The sequence below is a fragment of the Chlamydotis macqueenii genome, chromosome 3 (genome assembly GCF_036417535.1).
Source record: "Chlamydotis macqueenii isolate bChlMac1 chromosome 3, bChlMac1.mat, whole genome shotgun sequence".
NCBI lineage: Eukaryota > Metazoa > Chordata > Aves > Otidiformes > Otididae > Chlamydotis > Chlamydotis macqueenii.
Window position 1 is genome coordinate 55,455,716 of NC_141558.1, and position 20,041 is coordinate 55,475,756.

General features: G+C 34.1%; 1 protein-coding gene across 1 annotated transcript in view; it reads right to left on the reverse strand.

The window, feature by feature from the left end:
• Nucleotides 1-20,041, reverse strand: part of TBC1D32 (TBC1 domain family member 32) — an 85,243-nt gene that overhangs the window by 37,435 nt on the left and 27,767 nt on the right. The window contains exons 20-26 of the mRNA XM_086744331.1: nt 19,405-19,492; nt 17,881-17,999; nt 17,158-17,274; nt 13,972-14,060; nt 3,434-3,556; nt 2,060-2,168; nt 1,118-1,211 (exon numbers count right to left, since the gene is read on the reverse strand). Coding sequence (XP_086600457.1) covers nt 1,118-1,211; nt 2,060-2,168; nt 3,434-3,556; nt 13,972-14,060; nt 17,158-17,274; nt 17,881-17,999; nt 19,405-19,492 — 739 coding nt within the window. The remainder of the gene's footprint in view (nt 1-1,117; nt 1,212-2,059; nt 2,169-3,433; nt 3,557-13,971; nt 14,061-17,157; nt 17,275-17,880; nt 18,000-19,404; nt 19,493-20,041) is intronic.

Consider the following 20,041-nt stretch of genomic DNA (forward strand, 5'->3'; position numbering starts at 1 on the left):
AAAAGTTTTATCCAAGCTTTGCTAGCTAGTTGTCATCCACGAAAGTAACAACTACAATCTCCATTCCATTTATCACAGTTGTTAATGATGAGCAACAGAATTGCTCTGAACAAGAGAACAGAAAGTTTCTGTGGGATACAGTAAAATATGCTTTTCCAACCCAAGAGCAATAATACCTGCCTCCTTGAAGACATACTTAAAACAACTAGGAACCCACTTTGCAGTGATTTGATTGTTGTCTTAAGAAAATTGCCTTGGGAAGCCTGCAACAGTATTACTAAAGTCAAGATGCAGAAAATTCCCTTGTTTTATAACTACATGGCCTTTTCTCTGGTCAGAGAAGGGAATCACCCTTTTTTTTTTTTTCCTCCTAGATATTTATAAACAGACTATTTGGTATTCTACAGTTAATGCAGAATTTCTATCACTTTTGAAAGTCTGTATCTGCTACGGAAGTTCACAAATAATTTCTAAATTTCTAATAAGTACATCTCAAGGATACAGTAAACATGAACAAATACAAAGAATTATTTATTTACTATAAACCATTCATCAGATTCTTTTGCATTGTCTATGCAAATTAAAACCTTAAAACCATTTCTCTGTATGAATTAAACTGCTTTGCCTAGGTAGTTCTTCAAAGGATTCCTCAGTCTGCCCACATTCCAAATTGATGTTCAATGTGGAAGTCAACTATCCTAAATGCTGTCTATTTCACACATCACCAAGCTTTGTAAACAGAGGGATCTGAATCACGGAAACAGTGTACAAAAAATTTGTAGCTTAACCATACTGTCTTGCTTCAGTTCCTAGAGAGATGACATAAATATATCTCATGAGTCACCCACCTGAGATGAGCCAAAAGGTTAATCTTGAAGTTGGCATAAGAATTAGATTACTAAACAGAGCTTTGCAGATTGACAGTTGCACAAAGCCAGACAAGCAAAATCAACTTATTTAGCTACGAATGCAGCCAACAATAAAAAATCCTTAAATACTTATGAGATTATAATCTAGGCGATGGGGAGGTGGGGGGCAGAGACAAAGGAAAAAAAAATTAAAAAACTGACAGATATACTTGTTTTACATCTACACTGCTTGCATGCTTTGTATGTACCTTGTTTGAATTCAGCTTTCCTAGGAATTTCTGCAAGATAGCACTTTGGCAAAGGGAATGATGAAAACATTGGCCAAGGATATGGATTGCTGCCCTAGAAACATGACCAGAAAGAAATTAATTTAGAAGAATTAATAGCATTTGCCCGATTAACACACAGGTAAAGTTTTCAGAATTATTGCCTATGCACCAAGATTATGCTTGATACTACAATTTGCAATGAAATATCCAATAACTAAAGCTTAAAGGATACAAAATCCAAAAAGCATTTGAGCCAGAACTTTTTCCAGTATATACCACTAACAGTTTTGATTTTACAGTTCTTTTTTTTCAACCAAAAAGGAAACAGCAGTCTTTATAAAAATAAAAAATCCCACAAAGCTGTATATCCAATTTTATACATTGATCTTGCTGTCTTTGCTGTGCTGACAGTAATTCACCTTTCATCTTTATGAGACTGACAGCCAGTGAGAAGCAGAACATTTAAAGGAGCTGCTTAACAAACACTGTATTGTTAGAACATTGATGAAGGCTCCAGGTATTAGACAGCGCAGATGAAAACCGAAGCATGGAAAAAAATATAAAATAAAAGGAAGATATAATGAATGGAAAGCTAATAAAGAAAATGCAGAAATATACAAGTAAAAAAAAGGACAAATTGCACTAACTTTTATAGTAGGAAAAGTAACATTAAAATAGAGCAATATAAACATTTCATCTAAACATGGTATGTCCTAGGCACATGCCAATTCCTAGGCAGGGACAACAATGTATTTTTTCATCGTATTGCCTCTTAAAAATTTTAGCCCTTTATAAAGCTAAAGGAGGACTGGCATTTCTTAATGTTAAATAATTTTCCACATGCTGAATTATCAGCAAAAATGTTCAATTCATGAAGGCAGGAGTTATGGAAAGAGAAATGGTTAAAGTATAGATTCTAACCTTATCTAGTACTCTCAAAGGCAAAATCCTTTCGTGTGGTCCTCCAATCAGATTCATCCTAACAAGAATATGGTTTCTCTCCACTGATAGACCATCAATTATAAAATCACTAGGAAAAAAAAACAAACACAAAATAAGAAACTCCAAAAATCAGAACCACTTTGATTTACGTCTGTTTAAGTCAGAAAACTTTAATGAGCAAGAATACCTTGAGAGAGTACTGGAGTTAAAACACAACCTCCAAAACACATAGGCATAAAGAAATAAACAGAAACAAGAAGTATTTTGAGATGTCTGCAGGCATTAATCTAACTTAGTACTTCCCCACCTACTGCTGATTGGAAGCATCTGAGCATCTACAAAAGAGTAGAAAACTTTGCAAGCTTTGTTACGACCACATGTTCAGTAATTACGGCAGAGACAGTTAATGGACCATCAAAACTTGCTCCTTTTTGGCTTACTAGCAAATTTCTGCTGTCACAAATAAGCAGAGTTATTCATAACTTAACACACAGCCAACTTGCTGTCTTAAGTCACTGTGTAGCCTAAGGTACAAAATTTTTTTAAAAGGAATAAAAAGACCAGTTTTTATGCACATTTTCTTGCATCTTTTTCCCTAGTAAGGAAATAGTAAGCTTCATCCTCAAATGGTAGATAATAATAATAATCTATATCTGCTGAGATTTCACCCATACTGTTTGATTTAAACTCCGTACTGGTACCACATAGCAAACAATAAGAGGAAAGTTCTTAAAATTCAGCATGCTGAGAGAAAGGACAAAGTGTCTGTCACTAAACAACTGTTCACTCTGTCCCAAAAATACACTTTTCCTTTTGAAAGGGTGCATTGTGCAAATTTATTTAGAAGTCTGCCATGGAAAGTCACAGGAGTCGGAGAATCGTTGAAGTAAATAAAAAGAAACAAAACAAAAAAAAACCCCACAAAGTACTGACGTTGCCTTGAATTCATAAACATGAAAACAATACCCTAATTTTATATTATATACATAGCATAAAAAATAATATTAAATGAATACAAAAAGACATATTTACACTCATAATTTTTGCATTTTTTAAGAAGTAAATAAATAAATTTATTTACAAATAAAATAAATAAAATAAATAAATTTATTTACAAATAAAAATGAGAAAAATATTTGCTTTTTTATTTCTTATATTTTTGAGGTGAAAGTGGGAGAAAGAACAAGACTGTTGTATCTTTTCATAATTTAAGATTGATGACAAACCTGCATGTAAGCAAACTTATGCACATTAGAAGTCAACTTGAGTGAGGGTATTTGTATGTTTAAGGCCACTACAGTATTCATGTATTTGTTCTCAGGGGAAAAGTTTTATACATCAGTCACTTCTTACCCTGGTCCTTCTGAAGTTTCTGTGACATTTTCCTCCTGAGCAGTCAGTAAAACTTGTGACACTTTATACTGAGTCTCCAAGAGTAAAAGAGTATTGAGGTCACAGCACAGCACATTTAACAACCTGCAGAAGGACACATTGAAATGATAGCACATCAGTCAGGAACCCAGTAATGGAGAGTAAAACAAAGGCAAACATGTTTATGACATCTCAAAATAAAAAGAAAGGAAAAATAAAAAAAAAACCAAATAACTTGAAGTATCTGAAAAATACTCAGACAGAACTGGGTCAGGAACACTCTTTTATATCCTTTTTAGCCACTCAAGTGGCACAGCCTTGAGCAAACAGAGAATGGTTCCCAACACATTTTTCACATGTACTGAACAACCAGAGAAAATATTCAGTGATCAGCTCAGGGTGCTTTTGAGTTCATATCACAGAATAGCAAGGGTGACGCGCACTTCACAAGATATTCTATGTGAAACGTGAAGAAATTATACAACACTAGGTTGGTAAGGCAACTCAGAAACAGATTGTCCATAGAAGGGGGAAGGGAGGGAGATAAAAATATAGCGTTCCTTTAGAAAACAGGCTTTTAAGCACTTCTGTATAATCAAGTTTAATACAATTCAAAAGTAATAACAGATTTAACAACAAATCCGCTGAGTTTTTTTTTTTTTTTTTCCCCAAAGTAACACAAAACAATGGTAAATGAAGTTAATAATCACCAGAGCACAAAACAGCACATTATCTACCATTCTCTTGGATAACCTCAGGGCAAATTAATAGGGAAAGTACTCCAATATATTTCATGTAAATCTGATGTAAGGCAATTCAAATGATATTACTTTTTTCGTTTTAAACTGTAACACAGTTACAGAATAATTTCATTGGAGGCTTCCTGTTCATGGAAAATAATATGACTAAACATTCTTGTTGCTATTTTTATTTTCTGTTTTATCACTGTCATAAAACACAATATAAATTAAGTCTTATTAGCATTATATTTTGCATTCACGTAAGACTTGATATGAACTAGAGAACACATATTATATAAAATTTGTAGTTTGTAGTCTGTTAGTCAATACTTATTTTATTCCACGTAATTCCCAACATACTTCTACCGACAATAGCAAAAATTCACAAGCCATTCTCTGGATACTTTAACACCTGCAAATTCACACAATTGTGGCTAAGGACTAAAGAGTCAAGATGATATTAAGTCTTTTTCTGTTGCTTTTTTAATAACTTAATCTGTTCATTTTCAGCCCTCTTCAAGTTTTATTTTACATTAACTATTTCCTGACATTTGATTTGCTCTCAGTACTTTTCTAAATCGCAGAAGAAGAAATGACAGTTCAACTATATTTTTTAAAAATTATCATATAGAAGAAAAATCCATAAAAAGAGCACTGAAATCATTATGAAGATGGACTATTTCTTCTGTTAAGTATGATGACTTTAAATGGCAAAGAATCTGTTTCCAGTATGCAAAAACCACTTAGGAGAAGACTGATGGCTGAGAATGCTTGCAACATCTCCTCTGGTACACAAGGTAGAGCAAAGAAATAAAATAACACATAAGCAAATAAAATTAGATAGAAGGGATAGTGGTAGGATAAATGACAAAAAAAAAAAAACAAACCCCAAGATCTAACATAAGCAGCCTCTGCTGAGGCACTCAAATGAAATTTTCATCTACATGGAAAAATCAATTTTAAAATGTTGTCATTACCACAACAAGGTAATATTCCATTGCTTCACCTTCTGTCTATAAATTTATAGACTAAAGTTTGAAACTAAGAAAATCACATTTTATAGTCTGTATATTTGTGCACATGCTTGAATACAACTCTGGAGTTTTTCTTTTTGCTTGTTTTTAATTGTCTTTGGAGCATAAGAATTGGATCAGACCCAGCTCAATATCCTATCTATAAGGAGTGTATGCTTATGACAAGGTGTAAAACCTTGACAGATATAGTACAGTAAAATCAAAGCATATCTTTTTGAGATATATTTAAAACTTTGTTTTTAAAGCAGAAGACAGAATTCCCAACCTAAATACTGCTGAAAATTGGAAGATAAGCTTTGACGCAAGGACTCGTACCTGAGAAGGAATAACCCCATGCAACAGTACAGGCTGGGGACAGAAAGCAGCTTTGCAGACAAGGACATAGGGGTCCCTGTGGACAACAGTTCGAACATGAAACAGCAACATGCCCTGGAAGGCCAATAGCATCCTGGGCTGTGTAAGGAAAAGCACTATCAGAAGGTCATGTGAGGGAGGTGACCCTTCCCCTCTATCAGTACTGATGAGGTCATACCTGGAGTGCTCAGTCCAGTTCTGGGCTCTCCAGTAAAAGAATGACATGAACATGCTGGGGCAGGTCCAACCAAAGGTCCTGAAGATGATTAACGGCTTGTGCCATCTGACATAGGGAAATAAACTGAGAGAGCTGAGACAGCTCAGCCTGAAGAAGAGAAGGCTCAGGGGAGATCTTGTCAATGTCTAGAAATACCTGACAGGAGGGTTTGAAGAAGACAGATCCACATTTTTCTCAGTGGTACCCAGTGAAAGGACAAGAGGCAGTGGGCACGAATTGAAACACAGGAAATTCCATTTTAACATACTGTGATGGTGGTGAAACATCACAACAGGTTGCCCAGAGATGCTACAGCATTGACAGCTCTGGGATATTCTAAACCAGACTGGACACAGTCCTGAGTAATGCTCTCTGCTTGAACCCATTTGGAGCAGAGCAGTTGGGGTACACAATCTTCAATCTCCCTTTCAATTGCATTTCTATGATTCTGTGAAAACATAATAAAATATACCATATATACCATATATAACATAATAAAATATACCATATTCCCAGGAACAAACTGCAATGCAGACAAAATAAAAGGTTATCCAAAGGCAGTCTTTTATAGAACAGTAATTTTAAAGGAATTTGGTAAAAAATCAAAATACATATCACAGTTGTGAAAATACAGTAGTAATAAGTAATGTGATTCAGACCAGTGCAAAATATAGCATGACATTTGTAGAGAGCTCAGCTATGGGAAAAGGTAAGGTCTTTCTTTCTCTCCCAGGAATCAATATTAAAAACATAAGCAGAAAAAAAAACAAGGACTGGAAACTCTTTACAGTAGTAGGACCTCCTTCTTGCTAAATGAATATGTATACCAACTGAGAAACACAAAGCAAAATTTTTATTAAGTAATTTTAGTGTTATCATCAAGGAGGACAGCCTCAAAATATTTAATATCACAGTCTACATTACCAATTTGATTTATTCTTTATTATGCTTTGAGTAGCAGCCTGAGGTCCAACGAGATCACCGATCCAAACAGCGAGTGGCAATTACTATCAAGAGTGCCAGACCAGCAGACAAAGGCAAATGGCTAGCAAAAAAAAAAAAAAAAAAAAAAAAAAAAAGAAAGAAGCCAAAAACTACCTAAGTCAGTGTTAGAACACAAGGGACACTTGGAAGCATAAGCCACACAAAGCTTTGCACACTGCTTTTGAAGACTGAATAAAAGGCATTAGTAATGAGCAGAGAGAATGTGCCTCTTTCTTTCAGAATGTGTGTGGTCTTTCTGAAGAGTCAAGGCTTTTAATTGTCCCACTGAAGGCAATGTTCATAGTGGTTTTGAAAAATATAAGATCTTCTAGATACAGAGTACTTATCAATACCCTGAATTATACCTCCGATGCCTGGGGCACTGGAAGCTACTACCTCAGGGCAGCCATATTTCTTCCAGTAAAGAAAACTCAGGGACTGATGTATTCCTTATGATGTTTTCCACATGAAAGGATTTTTAAAAGAGCACCTACAGCACTTTAGCTACCCAATGTACTTACAAATCACATGTAATGTGAATTTCCCTAGATAAACAAAAATGCTTTTCATGAGCATTACTTGCCAGCCTAGAGGACTCAGAAGTGAAGCATTTTCATTTCCCTCCATAAAGTAAAGAAAAAAAAAAGTGGCATAATCCTATCACAGAATCTGCTGTTCCTGTTTTTTTTAAAAAATTTTAAATTAATAAACCTAACAAACTTCTATTAACATAGAAACTAACAAAAAATGAATTAATTGTATATCTACATGATGTGGAAGTGTGCCAGTGTAATGCTGTTACAAATCTCCAGCACTACTCATGCAAACTCTCTCCTCTTTTACCTTTGTATAATTAAACAGGAGTCAAAGATTTACAAGACATGCATTCTCCAGTGATCACAACTGCGGAAGTCTTTTCCCTCACGCATATCGAGCATGCACACTTGGAAGGAAAAGATTCGTTTCCAAAGAACTGTATATCATTTACTAAACAGAAAATACACTTAAAATAACAGGAAATGGGTCATTAATTAATTATTAGCTCAATCAATTCTCCTTAATTGAAAAAGGGTTGGTAGAAAATAACTGGAGGACTACATAGTCTTTCATGCTTCCATCGTAAGAATTCAAATTTGGTAGATTTGGAGGAAGAAATAAATACTGTTAGGCTCAATTCTGCCCCTCTCTCATCATACTCCTCCCTCCCCTCGAGGGGAGGAACTCCATGAACATGGCTTTCTTCCATTCACAAAGACATAAGGATGCTGAAGGCCACAGCATGTGGCATGAGAAGGGTTTCTTCAGCACATCCAACCAATAGCACCACAGATGTGGTGTGGTGCACTTGCAGATGTTGTTGCAGGAGTAGATTTATCAGCCAGTCATTCAAATGTTAGTGATCAAAAAGATTCATCAGTGACATTAGACAACCCTGTTCATGGGCTATGACAGCATATTTAAAACAAAGTTATGTGGAAAGTAAGAGGTATAGCCTTGCTTCTGGCTTTGCAAGGAAGACGGAAAAGAAAATATGTAACAAGTAAAAGAATGCCTTATTTTCTAAAGAGGAAACTGAATTTGTTTAAAGCTAGTTTTAAATGGAGTCTTGCTTCAATTTCAAAAAGAATGAGAATTTAAAGAATTATATATGAACATTTTCAAAAAGCTTCTGCTATTCATAGTGCTTTTTAATAAACAGAAAGAGAGGATAAATCTAAATAGCATGTTGACCTAAGGAAAAAGAATTATTAGGATTCATATCTTCTACCTTTAGAAAACAAGATAATTAATGCTCCTTCATTGTGTTGCAACTATTAAAATCACTCATTCTCTTAATTAACAACACACATAATGTAAGCACAATTAAGGAAACAAATTATTTCATATGCTGAAGCTACCTCATTATTAAAATGCAGTTATATATAGGAGGGTGTGTTTACAATGAAGATGAAAACACAATGGAAAAGAATGCACAGATGTTTATCATCTATAGCTCCTAAACCCACAAAGTTATCTCTTGCTTATCACATGTTTGTTCATTTCCCAGCTCCTGCAGGATTTAATTCATTCACCTGGATTTCACTGGAGTGCATTAGATGAAATTTTGACTAACACATACTGCTTTGAGGCAAATTTCAAGATGTTGATTGATTTTGAGGTCAATATAGCATAAGAAAATTCTCCTTCCTAAATCTCTCTTACACGTTTTGTAGGCCAACAGATGCAATGCATTTTTACCATCTTCTGCACCCATTCAGCAAGAGAATGAGTATTATAAGAAAAAACATATCCACTGTGATACTTCATGTGACTTTAAAAATGTGACTTGACAGTGTCAAAATATTTATTATACAAATCTGAAAATAACAAGTCAATATTATTTTTCTATCTGTAGCTCTACAATCCTGAGGCTGATACTGATGAACATGTGACTTAGACAAGTATTTACAATTTTCTATAATTCCAGAGAAATATAAATGCATTTAGAAAACTCACACGGTATAATAAATACTCATTTTTCAGTCTTACCCTACACAGGCCTAAAATAAATCTTTTTCATTGCAGTTCAAATTACGATTCTACAAAATAGGTTATCTTCACGTATCTCGAATGCAGTCACAATTTGCATATCTGAAGGAAAATTATTTTACTCTCAGTGTTTTCCAGGTATCTTCCTGCAGAAAGCCAAATTCTTGAACAGAGTGTTGTCCTTTTTGCTTGATGCCCACTAGTATGAGGCATTTCAGTAAACAAGTGTTGGACTAACAGATCCTTCTGATTTGGAATGTAGATACAAAAGATCATTTGACCTCACAATATTTAGGAGCTTTATTGACTTATGGCCAAAATAAGCTACTGGGGAAAAAAAAAAAAAAATTGATAGTGGCATACTTACAAAAGATAGCCAAAGAAAGAAAGGGATTTTTTTTTCCCCCTCTTAAAAGTATTCAGATGCCTATTACTGCCATATTATCATATAGCCACAAAAAAAAAGGCAAAAAACCATTTTTTTTTTCCAGGAACAGCATATGTTATAAATGTACTCTGTTAAATGAGGGGAATTTTTGCAAAGCTGCCTATAGACCAACTCTGATCCCCTCCCACTGCCCACAGTCTATGCCTATTCCCAGGAACACTGTTTCTCTTTTTTTTTTTTTTTTTTTTTTTTTAATGCAAGCTAACACTGATTGAGTATATTTTAATTTCTTTTGGAGTATTGATACTTTTTAAGCATGAGGGGCTTGTTATCGAAGGTAAAATACGGTATTTTAACATCCTTTAATCCAGCTAACAACACAGTGTCACTAACATTCACAGAAAACTCAGTTTCTGAATAGAGAGAAGAAAAAAAACCCTGAATAATGCTTTAGGCAGAGGCTTTGAAAATGCATATTATGCATATATTTTCTTGGCAGGTTGTAAAAACTCACAACTCATGGATGTATTCACTGTAATGAAATATTAGATAAGTGGTCTTGATGCCACATAATTCATCAGCCTGTAAGAAAAAGTATGTTAACATTGCTTACTTAATTCCTTTGTTAATATAAGTTACAGAGATTCAAAGAGCTCGGACTTGAAAGGGAGGTCGTTAAGATCTCCAGTGTCACACCCTTATGAAAACTCGTCTTTCTCACATCCAATAACTTATAAGATAAGATCAATGAGTACACTTGTATCAGAGAAATAAAGTTGAATATTAGATTAAGAAAATTCTGTATTTACTATGCTAAAAATTTATTACTTTGATTACTGCTGTGAATTCTCTAGGATTTGTGCTCTGACAGCAATTTAAATTCAGAATCTTCTAAAATAGAAAGACTACTGAGAATTTTTGCATCAGTTCCTGTGCACCCAGATTTTCAGGCTGTACAAAAGAGTGGCTGAAACAGCCCTCAGTGTTCTTTCATCAACCAATTTTGGCTGATTGACAGACTTCCTCCTTCTAAATAAGTACAAATCTGCTCTGACAGTTTGAAAAACTTTCTATGCACAAGTTAGGAACTGTTTATATAGTTCCACTTTTCTATTGTTATCTCCACCTTCTTGCCTCAAGTTTCCTTTTAATGATTTACAATATTTATAATAATAATTTTAAAAAATTAATTGAAAAGGACCTTCAAGTGAATAAATCTTGTCCTAGAAGCACTCAATAGCTGCAATTAAAGGAATACCAGATCAGTGTCTGTGAAACTCCTGAAGAAGAATCCTAGGCTAAGATACTTCCAAGTTAAGAATTAAAAAAAAAAAGAACAGATTCACACTAGACCATAGCTTGCTGTGAAACGGAGTATTTTACCTTGATCAGACCTTACAGGACCTTATCTATACAAATGCACTCTCGGGAGTGTTCTTTATAGACTGAGAGATATTGGCTATGCAAAACCATAACCAGCTTCCCTGCATTTTCCCTTTGACTTCTATTGCATGTACATGGACCTGTTGGAGTGAGTCCAGAGGAGGGCCACAAAGATGATCGGAGGGCTGGAGCACCTTTTCTATGAGAACTGGCTGAGAGTTGGGACTGTTCAGCCTAAAGTAGAGAAGGTTCCACGGAGACCTTATAATGGTCTTCCAGTACCTCAAGGGGGCCTACAGGAAAGATGGGGAGAGGCTGTTCAGTAGGGCCTGTTGTGACAGGACAAAGCGTAATGGTTTCAAAATAGAGGGAGGTAGATTTAGATTAGACATTAGGAAAAATTTTTTTTACAATGAGGGTAGTAGAACACTGGAACAGGTTGCCCAGAGAGGTGGTGGATATCCCATCCCTGGAAACGTTCAAGGCCAGGTTGGATGGGGCTCTGAGCAACCTGATCTAGTGGAAGATGCCTCTGCTTCTTGCAGGGGGGTTGGACTAGATGACTTTTAAAGGCCCCTTCCGACCCAAACCATTCCATGATTCTACACGCGGACAAGCTTGAAAAGGAAAGTTGACAGCAGAGCCTCTGTAGGACTGTCCTTCAAAATGATAGTTCAGAAGTCATACTTACTCAAAATGAAAACAATCACCCAGCAGAAAATGCAACATTAACATTAAAAATAAACAGGTACACCTGTGCTTTCTGGATTAAACAGACTGTGGAAATACCCATACAATTTAAGTTTTGTATGCAGTTACACATTTAGTAACCAAAATAATTTTAAGTCACTGAAACACAGTATATACATGAAGAAAAATGTAGTTCTAAATCACAGAAGTTGCTTAACATTCAAGTAAGTATATTTGTAACTCTTTTGAACAATAAAAGTCAGTTACAAGACCTCAGAGTGTAACCTAGAAGTTAAACAGATCTAAGTTCAGCACTCAGCTCTGGGTGAGCCACTCCTACAATGATACCTGACCAAACAACAAAGTACATGGCTGTGTAGATCTGTGATATACACACAGGCCCACACTAAAATGCTCAGCATTGTATCTTCCTTTCTTTTATAGGAAAGGCAATGAAAGGCAGGGGGGAAGGGAATGGGGCTTTTAAACAATAAAAAAGACTGAAGCTGTTAAAAATGAAGCTACATATGAGGTCCTAGGTATCACTGAGATTCCCAAAGTCCCTGCAGAACTCAAAGCCTCTGCTGAAAACTGTATTTTAAAAATTTTCCTTCCTCTGATGACTACTTAAAATATCTACTACTTATGAGTAGGTTTCCACACTGAAAATACTACTCGATCTTTTCTTGAAACATGGCAGTTTGACTGGATTTTCACTTGGTTTTTGACTTTGTCCATGTCCAGCAGAAAATGTCATTACCCACAGTGAACTCTGAAGCTCATCTTATCTATGTAACAACTTAGCTTCTTTCACACAATCACAGGTGAGCTTGTTATATTGCTTGTATGTGTAGTTATAGGTAGTTCTGTTGCTTCACAGAGTACAGGCCTTGTTAAAAATATTTTAAGCATTCAACACAACTACAATACATGATTCATGTATTTGTCTACCAGTCTCTGTCTTACAGCAGGGGAGTCAACCGCATACACAATCAAACTGAAAAATTAATTTTTGCCTATCCCTTACAAGAGTTCTTTATATCATTATAGGAGAACTCTATTGTTTTACCTTATAAAGTTAGAAGACAATCTAAAAGCAAACTATTGTTTAAACTGTAAACCATCTCACTTTCCCTTATCCCTAATTAAATCAATGAGAGTTCTGTCAAGTTTTTTTATGGAGTCAGTATAATTCTAAATTAAGAATAATATTTTATTTTTTAAATTTCATCTTAGGATTTCTCATTGCTATCCAACTAGCGATTTCCTCCAAAACAGCATTTATAACTGCTGATTTATACGACAAAATCATCTATCTTCCAACTCCAAATTCTGCCACTGTTTATCTCCTCCATGCTCATCCTTATCAGCAAATTATACTGTATCTTACACTCATGCATAGGATGAAATAATTTTACTGTGATATCAAAGCACAAATACAGCCGCAGAAAGCTAATGTTGCAGTACTTAATCAATTGGGTTATATCTTGCCCAAGCATGGTTATCAAAGTTTTCCACACTATGAAGTACAACCCAGCAGATCTTCTATTTCAATTGCACAAAATATGTTCACAACAAAAGCGTAAATTCAAGGATTTATATATTCAACTTTGGAAAACAGAAAAAAATACCGAAATTAATTTCTAAATATTATAAAGCACTTAATATTACAAAACATGAGTATGACAGTGTGAGCATATTTTAAGTGTTCCTTCAGGTTCTAGAAATATTTGGGATCAAATGGTACTTTCTCAAAATAAGCTTTGGTGAAATTGGCGATAATTACACTAATCTATTTTTAAAAATTCATTTTCAGTATAAGGAGACTAGATAAACCAAACTGATATAAGAATGGTAAAAAATACTTTGTTTATTTTAGTATTTTGGTATGATTTTTGTTGTATGCACTACAATGGACGTACCACATGTTCTTTTCAATCAACAAGGAAAAATAACAACATGCAATTTCTATTACTGCTTTTCATATACAATACATCCATTTATAGGTAATAAGATTAGATTCATTGCTATTCTCATTTTGTAGGCCATTTTCCACTTAATCTTCTTATGTTAAAAAAAAAGGAGGAATTTAACCTTCATGCATAATAAAAAACAATGTTACCTTATCAGAAGCTACACATCCAAGCATGTTATATCCTATTTAGTTAATGTGACCGGAGAATAAAAAATGAGCACCTTACCTCAGACCGAAGAGATGTGATTGTTCATAACTGAATAAGGAATGAATTTTGGCTTCTGAATTCAAAATTATAAGCCTGTCAATGATATCCTGCAAAAGGAAAACAAATTTAAAAAATTCATGTATGGTTTTATATTTTATGCACACACCAGTTTCACAGAATGTTTACTATAAAATGAAACCTATTAGTAAAATGCACATTGAAATTATTTCTGTAAGAAGAGGTGCTTTCCACTATACAAGTCAATGGCAAAAAGAAATCATACAGAGGGTTAAAGGGGAAAAAAAAAAAATCACTAAACATACAAAAAGATCCTAGCACATGAAGTATCCTAGTTCTTATTTAGTACTAAAATGCAACAAAAATGTTAAACTGTTTTTGTATGTCTGAAATGTGTATACATATACTTTAATGAAAAGAATAGCAAATCCTTTAGTATAATACTCTTTCCAACACTAGTTAGTACTGCATGCTTGAGAATAAAACCATCCAAACTTTTATTTTCTCCACATTTAGGAAGTACAGTCTCTGAGACAGCAGAGAGAGTTACTCAACTGGTTAGATTAATGAGTCATTTCAATATGATATGAGAGAAAAGTTAGGATTCATGCTTTCATGCATTTCAACCAAAGCTCTGGTTTTCAACAGAGAGAAAAGTAAATACAAGTAAAACTCTCAGTAGTAGAAAAAAAAATCTGGAACTTGTCAAAGTAAACTGTCTTCATAAAATGCACTCTTATTTAAAATACAGCAAAATAATATTTTCCCTATTAGATTTGTTTTGGGCAGTAGGGGAGAGGGCTGTGAAGAATGCAATTTTTTCCACATAGTATGTTCACAATAAAACAATTCAACTTGGACCTCAAGGCTGTTCATAAAATCAGTAATGCAAGCAATTGATTTGATTGGTGTTTTAAGACTTTTTAGATATTTGCACATATAAAGCATTAAATGCCAAGGGGTATTTCTCTGGCAACAACCTCCTCCTCTCATCTACACGTCAAAGCTTGGAGCTTGCAAAAGAGTAGAAACAGCAGGCACAGAGACAGGACTATTGAGAAAGCAGATCAAGCTCTGATTTGGGATATTAGGAAGGAAGAAAATGAACAAGGTCCCACACAAGGTTCGATCAGAAAAAAGTGCAGACAGATTTGCATTGCTTAACTACAGAGCATAGCTTAAATATTACAAGTGGGATGTAATCTACATTGAATATCTAAGATACATCATCTAAATATAAGATTCTTCACAACCACTGGGGAAATAATATTCACCTGCTTTAAGCCCTCTTTCAAAGTTACAGATCTGGAGGGTACCTTCCAATCTAAATTCCCTTGCATATGTGTACCGTAAATCTTCTCAAAGTAAGAGTGGAGACAGGCAGAAAGACTCTGATTCATTTGCTCCATTTTTCTAAAATATTTTTATATGGCAAACAAAGTACAAAAAAAATCTGGCATTTATTAAGAAAAAATTTCCTCAAGGCACCAAATAAAAAACTGATTAGTCAACAGTTAAAAGTAAGGAAAGCCCAACTGGTAATCTGTTCAGTCAATGATGCAACTAGTTAGCGGAAAAATGTTTATATCTTGTGTATTTAGGAAATAAAGGGCATACAAAGATGATTAAGTTCTGTGCATTATCAGATACAGTTCAGCATAAATATTACAAGTCAGATTCTGTGGCAATATGACATGATTAAAACAATATACAAAAACAAAGCACACAAAGCAATTAGATGTCCTAACCAAATCTAGTGGTACTGAAACTGTTTTTACTTTGCTTTCTAACCACAGTCACATCTGGTTAAATCTTTTATCTTTAGCTTTCTGCAATCAATACTCAAAAACGTGGCTGAAACAAATCTGTATGTCTGCTTAACCCCAGAAGTTTTCTGAATACTCAGACTTAGCCGTTATATGTTTAATTAATGTTAGATTAATTATTTCCCTTCTGATAACTACATCATCTTGGATGTCTAGTTTAGGCTTACAAAACCCACTATTGCACAGTAGTTAAGTGAGACAAATCCCATCCAAAACATCTGTAACTGTTCAGGGAACTTTGAACAATTGTGTGAGTATTGCTATTTCTGGAAATCTAGATAATTCAATCAAAACACTGAAATGCCTCAAAAGCCAAAACAGCATAGGCTTTCAAAAGTCACAGAGATCATTACTTAAGATCTACCTCAATCTCAAAGCTCTCAAATATATACCACTTCAACATCCATCTATCTCCCCTGCTCCTAGTGCCTTAGAAAACTTGATGGTTGAAAAGAACTATCCATCGATGGACAGACCAACATTAAGTGGACTGGAAAAAATTAATTTATCATCCTATTTCCTCCTGAAATCATCAAAACAGTTTACAAAAAAGAACTACAAAAATCCCTTCCAAACATAACACAGACTGTTATGATATAGTCTGTCTACATAGCGTAAACTACCACCAATAGTTTAGCCTGTGCTAAACAAACATTTTAAAACAACAGCAATTCAAAGTGCTAGCTCATTAGAAAAAAAATCCAATTTTAACTGGGACTCAAAGTCACAGATTAAATTTGCCTGTTCTTTGTGCATGAGAAAAAAAAAAAAAAACTAATAGATTTCAGTCGGATAACTAATACAAAATGATACTAAATACAGAAAGGTAACACTATTTTTCTTAGGACTGAAATATGCCTTAATCAGTAACTTTCCCAGTAGTGATTTTTTTCTGTGTGTGAATCATCTGTGCTATTAAGAAAGTCTGAGATTTTTTGTTTGGTTCGTTTTAAATTTTTTTTTTAAATCTACAGATAGTGTGCTAGAGCAATATTATATAAAATACAAGTATAGATATTTCCCAGCATTTTCCAGCATGTAACTGCAAGCACATACAGAGGTGTTTATGTATGTCACTTTCTCCATGAAAAAAAAAACACAATTCTAACACAAGCTAGGAAAGATTATCTTTAAATTAGGCATCAAATCTTATATTATCTTTAGGATTTCAAAATGAAAATTTAGGTTAACATGAAGTGATATGTGCATCTGCTGCCCTCATGCTGTATATAATACAAAATGCAGAAAAATTCAAAATCTTTCAGTAAGAAGAAAAAACTTATTCTAACAGCAACATTTTCTTAGGAAAAATGTCTTCACATAATTATTTTTTTTCTTTCAAAATCAAAACTATACTTACAATAATATCTGTAGGTACTTCACGGAATGAATACATCGGTTTATCTGGTATATCTTGTTTACTCAGGAGCTCAAAAACCGCAGGGTAAGCAAGCAAGTTTATCAGAGACAGAAAAGACTAGAGAGAAAAAAAGGGAGGATAAAAGGTAATTTTAATCAGTTAAGTATAACCAAGTAAATGTTAACAATTATTTGCCATTTACTTTAAGTTTGTTCTTGTCCTTCTTTGTAGGCTGAACTTGAGATAAACAGAGCTGCCCAAAATAAGACTGCAAACCCTGTCAGGCATCTATGTAGTCTAAAGGGTAGCAGTGTCTGTGAAAAAACATGTTTTCTATCAAATTGTCCAAGAAATTTTGAAAATTATAATATTTTCTTTACCACATAACTGTAAAATCTAGAGACATAGCATAACCTAAAATACTTTACTCTCTCTCTGAGTTACTACAGTAATCAGAGACACAAACGGATGGCCAGTATTTTAAGACTTTCATTTTTGTCATAATTGTTATTTATTGTTTTATATTGACTTTAATGGATCCTTGGCATCGTGACCTGTCATGCAACACAAGAATCCTTTCAATCAATCATAATTTGACTAGTGTATTATAAAACACTACAATACACTTGGCCTCACATGCCAAGAAGCAGGTATGTATCATCTTATCTGAAATACAGCACTGTTTTTTTCTATGTTAATACAGAAGATTAAGTCATTTCTCACCTTCTGACAGCTTTGGTCAATAGGGTCAACTGGAGTAGATTTGGGTTGGGTTATCCTCAAATCATCTTTTCCACACTCCAAAAGAGCCCATAATTCAGTTACAAGGTCCTTTATAAAGCCTAAACCAAATTTTTGTTCTAATCATGAGAATGGCAAGAATACCAGAAAAACAATGTTCATACTAAAAAACATTTTACATCACAATTCTAACTCAGATTCTCAAAATTCTCTACATTGTGGACTAAAATTTCACAAGACAGGCTGCCCAAAGGTTCCTCTCCCTGCTATTTTCAATCCTTTAGTCAACCTGCCTTAACACAGCAGTCTGCTTATATTCAATCTAAAATCTACAGTAACAGTGCAACAGTTTGCAAAGACTATTATACTAGAGTAGGATGATATTTATGTATCTTCAATTTAAATGAGCTGCTGAACTTCTTTAACAAGTTATCTGCTATAGATCAAGGCTTAGCTAGTATTGGCTCTGTGGTTTTAAAAATACAGATTTACTGTTACTCATTAATAAAGGAAAATATACCATAATGAAAAGTTAAGGACTGAAAAAAATCTTTTTAAGAGAAGCATTACTAGCTGAATTTAAAATGTTAAATATTAGAAGAGGAAAGATAGCAATCTAACTCTGAAATTACAGGCTTAATACAGACTTCACATATATTACACAACCTCCTCTCAGGGTTGAATAAAAATCAATGCTGTTATAAAGCAACTAACAATCAGTTTCCTTGACTGTCAGAATTTGCCTGACAAATTTCCAACAGTCTTTCAGTGAAGCCATATTTATTACACACTGGCCACTTCTAGATACTCAAAGAGAATATTTGTAACTTTTGTACCTCACGGACTTCCTTAGCAACTTAAGACAGTAGCTTTACTTTACTGATAACATTGTAATTTTAACATAACAACTGCCCAGACTGCTGGGTGGTATTGCAACAGCTGAGTTATCTGAGAAAGAATCTGAAGGCACTTTGTGGTATGGGTTGTCATATGAAAAGAATCATAAATTCAAACAATTTCAATTCCATCTCACTATTGTATAAGAACACCAATTACATCGAGGCCTTTGCAATTTCTCACTCTCTGAGCAGTCAGTAACCATGGAAAAGTACATACAAATTACAGAAATCAACAGTTATTAATTATGATCTGTAGATCAATAAGAAGGACTTGCAAATTGTTAGCAACTTATTTTTTAACAGACATAAATGTCTTCATGCACATACAGGAAATTTTTGGAAACCCAAACCAATGAAGTAAAGATTTTGCATAATGTAAAAAAAAAAAAAACCAAAAACAAAACCAAGAACTCTGCATCAAGATAAGTGAATGACTTAGAAAGAATGAATTCCCATCAAGAAGAAGTCAATTGACATTTAAGCAGTCTTTGCTAATACTGCGTAATTATTCCACTCAGTTGATCTTTTTTAACACCTTTCTCACTGTCTTCTTCTACTATGCAAGATTACAGCGTGTAACTATTCATAATACCATTCTTCAATTTACCTGAACTCTGTAGAGCTACTGCACCTGTTGGTGTTGTTGCCATTTGCACAACAATCACTCTATTACCAAACTCTTCATACTCATTTGTCTGTTAGTAACAAATATAAAAGCAGTATTAGTTATTCAGAGGGCATGAAACTCTCAAATGATCTCTTAAATATTGACCTTTCCTAAATTTGTTTACAGAATTTAATCCACTGTAAGGTTAGACTTGAACAGTTCATAGATACTATTCTCTACAGACTTACCAGGGTCAGATTCCAAACCAAACACCTTTATCAAATTTATTATCAAAACTTAAATGCAAAATACTTCGGTTGAGACATGGGATATCAGCAAAGAATAAAAAATTAGCATTATAATGTTTTTACACACATTCAGTAGGATGTCTGTAACATTATGTTTTTTCTCCTAAAATGCATATTACCCAATTTTTTGTTACTTTCAAGTACTGTCTAGCATACCTAGATTTCAACACCACCTACTAACCTGGTCTCAAAAAATTTGCATTTAGAAGAAAAAAAAGAAAAAATATTTTGCTTAGCATTTCAAACTTTATTGTAAAAGGTCAGAAAAATTAAATACATGCCTGATGTTCTGAAGATGAGTAACATCCAACAAACTTAAATCAGTGTGG